Source organism: Hippocampus guttulatus, unplaced genomic scaffold (genome assembly GCF_054856545.1).
Source record: "Hippocampus guttulatus isolate MCC_2025c unplaced genomic scaffold, RoL_Hgut_1.0 HiC_scaffold_77, whole genome shotgun sequence".
In the NCBI taxonomy this organism is placed as follows: Eukaryota; Metazoa; Chordata; class Actinopteri; order Syngnathiformes; family Syngnathidae; genus Hippocampus; species Hippocampus guttulatus.
The window spans coordinates 29,721-36,025 of NW_028233936.1; the positions used below are offsets into that span (position 1 = coordinate 29,721).

At 43.2% G+C, this 6,305-nt stretch overlaps 2 protein-coding genes across 2 annotated transcripts; both read left to right on the top strand.

Annotated features, from left to right (window-relative positions):
* The first annotated feature begins 199 nt into the window (after positions 1-199).
* Positions 200-2,001, top strand: LOC147184786 (THAP domain-containing protein 1-like). The gene is made up of 4 exons (XM_086104690.1): positions 200-349; positions 634-793; positions 1,254-1,429; positions 1,538-2,001. The coding sequence occupies exons 1-4, from the start codon at positions 200-202 to the stop codon at positions 1,919-1,921; spliced, it is 870 nt and encodes a 289-aa protein (XP_085960816.1). The 3' UTR covers positions 1,922-2,001.
* A 1,369-nt stretch (positions 2,002-3,370) lies between these two features.
* On the top strand, positions 3,371-6,281 carry LOC147184787 (selenoprotein Pb-like). Its single transcript, XM_086104693.1, has 5 exons — positions 3,371-3,484; positions 3,780-4,036; positions 4,663-4,875; positions 5,011-5,119; positions 5,609-6,281. The coding sequence occupies exons 2-5, from the start codon at positions 3,810-3,812 to the stop codon at positions 5,900-5,902; spliced, it is 843 nt and encodes a 280-aa protein (XP_085960819.1). The 5' UTR covers positions 3,371-3,484; positions 3,780-3,809; the 3' UTR covers positions 5,903-6,281.
* Positions 6,282-6,305: the final 24 nt, after the last annotated feature.

Sequence of the window (6,305 nt, forward strand, 5' to 3'; positions counted from 1 at the left end):
CGTTGCATATAATTTTCCGAGCATCCTCGTTATGTGAGTGAGATCACATTTGACAATTATCGTTTTTTTACGGTGAAAACGTACAGTTTGATTTACACAAAGTAATGATTACCTCTACGGAGCTTGCCTGACAGCATAAAATAAATAAATAAACAAATAAATATTAATAATATTGACGCCCGTGTATTTTCCGTGCGCAATGGGTGGATGCTCGGCTCCTAATTGTTCCAATTCAACCAGCATAGGGAAACAGCTCTATAGATTTCCAAAAGACCCTGTCAGAAAGAAGAAATGGGTTGTGAATTGCCGACGCGACTTTGAACCAACTCCACACTCGAGACTTTGTCAAGTGAGTACAGTATCTGTCAATATCTTGGCGGAAAAACAAACAAAACAGATTGTGATATAGTCAGATAGCCGGTAAACGTACTTAATATTATTAAGGGGTCGTGATTAAAAAGAGAAAAAAAGTTTTGTTGTGTAATCTGATGAAGGTCATCTTTCCCATCTGTTTCCTGATGATATGTGCCTGCCTTTTTTTTTTTACACTTGATCTTTTTCATTCACTATTGTGGCGTCTTTTGTAATAAATATTATTGATGTGATTTCTGTATACTCCTCTTAACAATGTAGGACCATTTTGAGCAGAGTCAGTTTGAGGAGTTGGCAAAGTCTCCAGCTGGTGGAAAGAAATTGAAGCCCAATGCCATCCCAACTCTCTTCACCGCTGGAGACCCTCCTTACCCTGCAGTTACCACTCCATTCATTATGCTGCCCTTGAAACATGAACTAGGTAAATGCAACGCTACCCTATTCTACATCTACAATTACTTTGAAATATTTTGTGGTCACGTCAGTTTGTGTGTCGTGTTCTAATACGTTTTTGTTTTGAGCATATTTTGCACTGTAATTGCTTATCTCCTTATGTTTTATTGGAAAAGAAATGCTATTGTCTTTTTGTTTTTGAACCTCAAATGATATGGCGTGATTTTCAGGACAGAGAAGCGGATTGGCAGCACGGTGGTTGACTGTCTTATTTAGTGTTGCAAAAAAGCCACAGAATGCTAAAGAAAAATGCGTCAAGAATAACATCAGGTTTCTGCGTCAAAGTTCACTGTCTTGGCATCACAAACAGATCATGAATATGTTCCAGTTTTTCTGTACTGGGAGGATATTTCCGATAGTTTATACCCACGTGACCAGCAGAATAAGGGAGTATGCTTGTTTGTGTAATTGTTATGTTCTGTCTTTAGTGGAGAAGGAGTCCAACGTTGGTGACCATGGCTACGCTAGACGCACTCCCCTGCTCGGCCTGGAAGAGGAGGATGGAGATAGGACAGCTACGGGCCAGCAGTCCTGCACTCAATGTCACCTCCTCAAAAAACAGCTGGAGAAAGAGATGCAGCACACCGTAAGACTACAAAAGGAGGTGAAAAACGATGATTAAAAAAAAAAAAAGAGGACTACTAATGATGGTGACAAAACATCCTCTTTTTTTTTTTAACAACATTATCACCTGTTGCTTTGTGCGTGTCAGGCAGAGGAGATGAAGAAACGTCTCTACAGGCTCGACCGTATTGAGAAGGGACTCCAGAACTTTTTGTATGAGGACCAGATCCGCGCTCTGTCTCTCACCAAACGCTCTCGCCGAGCCGTCTGGTCTCCGGAGACTATCCTGAAGGCCAGAAAGATTCGAAGCGCAGTGGGCACCAAAGGCTACGAGTACCTGAGGGAGCTGGGCTACCCGTTGCCCTCCTACCGGACTCTATGTAACCGCCTGGAAACCAAGATCATGGTCACGACTGACATGAGCTGTGAGGAACTGGCAGAGCTGGGCCTGGGACTCGTGGGCGCCTGCAATAGCCCAACGGAGGATGTTGGCGACAACGATGAGGAAGACCTTCTTGGTGTCTTGTCCTGATCTGTGCTCTTTGTGTGACTCATTAACCAGATGAGAGATCCAGCAAAGTGGCCCGGTAGTCCAGTGGTTAGCACGTCGACTTCACAGTGCAGAGGTACCGGGTTCAATTCCAGCTCCGGCCTCCCTGTGTGGAGTTTGCATGTTCTTCCTGGGCCTGCGTGGGTTTTCTCCGGGTACTCCGGTTTCCTCCCACGTTCCAAAAACATGCATGGCAGGCTGATTGAACACACTAAATTGTCCCTAGGTGTGAGTGTGAGTGCGCATGGTTGTTCATCTATGTGTGCCCTGCGATTGGCTGGCAACCGGTTCAGGGTGTCCCCCGCCTACTGCCCGAAGACGGCTGGGATAGGCTCCAGCACCCCCCGCGACCCTGGTGAGGATTAAGCGGTTCGGAAAATGGATGGATGGATGGATGGATATTTAACACCATTTAAATTTTATTATATATATAGATATATATATATATATATATATATATATATATATATTTATTTTTTGCACCATTGAATTGAGGGTGCCCTTTACTGAGATGACAAGAGCATCCCAGGTTTATGCAAAAGAGGAAGCTGAGGTTTGTCATTTGAACATGCAACAGACTGAGCCATGTGACCACTAGCAGACCAAACACAACCTTCGTTTCGTGTCACGACTTTAGTAGAAAACCGAAAGAACCCTCACAAAATGTTTGTTCCAACGGAATTGTATCTAGTCTAATGGAATTCACTTTATCAACCCCAATAATCTAGAAATTATTACATAATGGGGTTTTTTTGGGGGGGGTTGTCAGGCAGCTAAAAAAACGCTGCAACAAAGCCTGCAAATAGCATACGCATGGAGCATGTTTACGCATTTTCTATATGGGTAAAATGTTATGATAAATCTATGTACATTTGTATGCTTCCATTTTTATTTTTTTTTTGGCATACAGAAAACAGTACAAGAAATGCGATTTTTAATGCTTCATTGTAGCACCATAAACTATGCTCAATAACAACACATGGCACACAAAAACACCTTAAGTTAATAAAAGAGGGTTTGGAAAAGGAAAAAAAACCTCCCGGTAAAGTAAATGCAGATAGTGCTGACAAGATCAAGAACGACGCATTGACTGAACCGTGCGGTCCATAAAGAGTGGGACATTGACACAAATCACATCTATTTGGCTCTCGGCACCACCACGATGAATTTGAAATGAAACCAACACGACTTAATTTGAAGATCGCCACATCTAAATCAGGTGAATGATGTAAGAATGACAACAATCTCTGTGAGGGAAGTAAGCCATCAATCGTACAGCTAAAGTTCAGAGCAAGAATTTGTTCTTTTTAGGTTGTACTACAAAGAGGCAACTTTGAAACTTGTGTGAGAGTTCAGAAAGCGGCTTGGACCTTGGACTTGATAAATCCAAAACACTTGTGTTACAAACGTGTTACGTTGTGTGTGGACAGTGTTTTACTCCTCCTCTTTGTTTGATTTGGGGCAAGAGTCCAGCCCAGAAGCTTCAAAAACAGCAGAGGTGTAAGGATCTCTTTAGGTCAAAAGGACAGCAAGGATACCACAGAGGTGAGCTGTTTTGGTCGGACTTGAACATTTTACATATAGAGAGAGAGAGAGATGCCAGTCCTACTTTTCTGTAACGTTGATGAGCAGTAATGATATTTTCTTTTGATTATAGAAGTGTCCAAATGATTAAATCATGTTGCTGTCCATCGCAGTCTATCAACCAAATGTATAATTTCAGCTCTTGTTATAGATGGGTAATGATAATTAATTTTACAGTGAAGTACACATCCAGTATCCCCTGCAATGCGCTGCAAATGAGTAAGACAAAGTGACATAACTGACTGACCTTTTTTAGGAGCGTCTGCTTCAACAGCCAGAGAGGACCATGTCCTCTCACCTGTTGTTGTGGACATGTGCGGCCTTGCCAGGTTTGCTGTTGGCCTCCCAGGCCAGTCTCTTGGTCGAGCGGGAGGACGCAGGCACCAGGATCTGTAAACCTGCCCCCTACTGGGATATCAAAGGAGAGGCGCCCATGCAGGCCTTGCGAGGAAGCTTGGTGGTGGTGGCACTGCTGAAGGCCAGCTGACAGTTTTGTCTCACTCAGGCCTCAAGGTAAGAAAGAAACATTAAGATTCAATGTTCATGACTTTGAAAGCAGTGGTGGTGGGAGTGACACATACTGTACGTCGTAACAACACTACTTGTGAGCCGCATCTCATGGTGAAGAAAAATCTCATTATTAATAATAAGGTCATGCTAGCAAGTGAATTTTTCACACTGTGTTGCATTAAACAGCGTCCGCTTGCAACACCTTTTTAACACAGTTGACAATCCACTGTTGACTTTCACGTTAAAGCAAAGAATAGGTTGCAGGAAGGAGGAGGGGGATGGGTGCAGGCAGATGAACACGATGTACAGCGGGGGTACCCAATACATCAATTGCGATCGACCGGTTACCCGCGGACTGGACTCAAATCGATCGCGATGGATTATAGTGGTGAAAAAAAGATCTTCGGTCAAGAAAGGTTCGGCACCCGTGATGTCCAGCTACATGGTCAAACACTAAAGATGTAGTTAAGCTCCTCACCTCATCTAGAAATGTGATGAAAGCAAAACTTCCTGGTTAACCAGCAACACGGAACACAGACTATAGTGACAAAAATTTGGGGATCTTCAGCTTTTAGATGAAATTTCAGGATAATCTGACAATGACCCTCTGATTCTGTGTTCATCTTTAGAATCCAAGGCCTGCGTGACAAGCTGAACCGCAGCAACCTGACCGAGGTTTCCTTCATGATAATTAATGAGCGAGACTCTCTGTCTAGAGCAATGTACTGGGAGCTGAAAAGAAAAGCACCCGCTGATGTTCCAGTTTACCAGCAGACTCCCTTTCAAAATGACGTGTGGGAGGTGCTGGAGGGTGACAAAGATGACTTCCTAATCTATGACAGGTAACTCAGCCTCCTCTTTCCCTGGAACACATACTTCAGATTTAAAAAATATATATATGAAATATTTCTTGGCAATGTTTGCATTTCCCAACACTCTAAATGTCAAAGGTCATTCTCTTTTCCTATCCTGTTCAGGTGTGGTCTCCTCACATTCCATATAGTGCTTCCATACAGCTTCCTGCACTATCCTTATGTCGAGGCTGCCATCAGAGCCACCAATTATAAAAACATCTGCAACTGCTCTGTGAGTAATCGCATAAGCACAAATGGGGATGCACTCACACGCCATATACATTGAAATATTGAAAACATTGAAACAAAAAGGTTTGAGATGTCTTCCTCCTCCGTCATTGTCGTGGTGACGTTCAATCAGCTGCAACCGTTTGGTCACTTTTGAAACCTAATGTGATTTAATACCATCCAACACAGTTCCAATACAATCAATGATCCAATAGAAACAATTCGAATGGCTATAATGTGGTGACACGTTGGGGTACTGCGCATATTAAAAAAAACATTCAAGTAAGGGCGGCCCGGTCATATATACACTGATCAAATATATACCGATCAAAAGACCTTCAAACAGATAAGCAGAACTTCCCCTTCAAAATAAGATGAAAATGTACCCTCGCCTGTCAGAGTAAGCAGTGCTAAATGAGATCCAATGTGGAATTCCACTACACCATACTTGGGGCTGTTTCTAATATATTTTTTTTCTTCTCATCTTCCCCAGGCTAATTTTACAACAGCGAATGACATCGTCACAAAGAATGACACACTGCCATCTGATGTCAACCACACCACAGCCTCATCCAAATATCAAGCGAACACAGAGCACGCTGAAATGACAGTAACGACTCCGAAAACAATACACACTGACCGCCATCATCATCTTCCTCATGGCCACCAGAATCGGTCACATCCTCAGCAGGACCACAATCCAACTGGAAGCCTCAGTCATCTTCATCAGCATCACGGTCACTCTCAGCCCTCCAACCGCAGCGTTCATACTGTCAATGATAATTAGAAAAACAGTTTAGTCCACATTTGTTTTGGTTGGGTTGATGTCAGGGAAATTGAATCCGCTCGGCGGATGTGAAGCATTAGACATATCGTGCTGCCTCTGCTCGCATCTTCTCCCAGTGTGTGGAAACAATTGCTTCCGTTGCTCTTTGTGTGCTCCTGTTTATGAAGTCTACAGTCTGGAACCTGGCTACAGGAAGCTGGAGATGGATGTGTGAGGAGAGACGCTTTGGAATGGCAGCTGCTGTTTCCCAGACAGAACCAGAGAATGCAGAGCATTGAGGCTGAGCACAACTCTGTTTATTGTTTCCTTGTCATGTGATACATCAATTAGTAATTATGTACAAAGTACTGCTGACGTGTAAACTCACAACACACGCACACACAGTTTTGTTGTTTTTGGTGTC

Bases quoted from the DNA above. Each gene is read 5' to 3' on its own strand.
- LOC147184786 (XM_086104690.1), top strand. From the start codon at position 200: ATGGGTGGATGCTCGGCTCCTAATTGTTCCAATTCAACCAGCATAGGG. The intron at 350-633 runs GTGAGTACAGTA...TTAACAATGTAG, and splicing joins CACACTCGAGACTTTGTCAA to GACCATTTTGAGCAGAGTCA. The intron at 1,430-1,537 runs GTGAAAAACGAT...TGTGCGTGTCAG, and splicing joins CCGTAAGACTACAAAAGGAG to GCAGAGGAGATGAAGAAACG.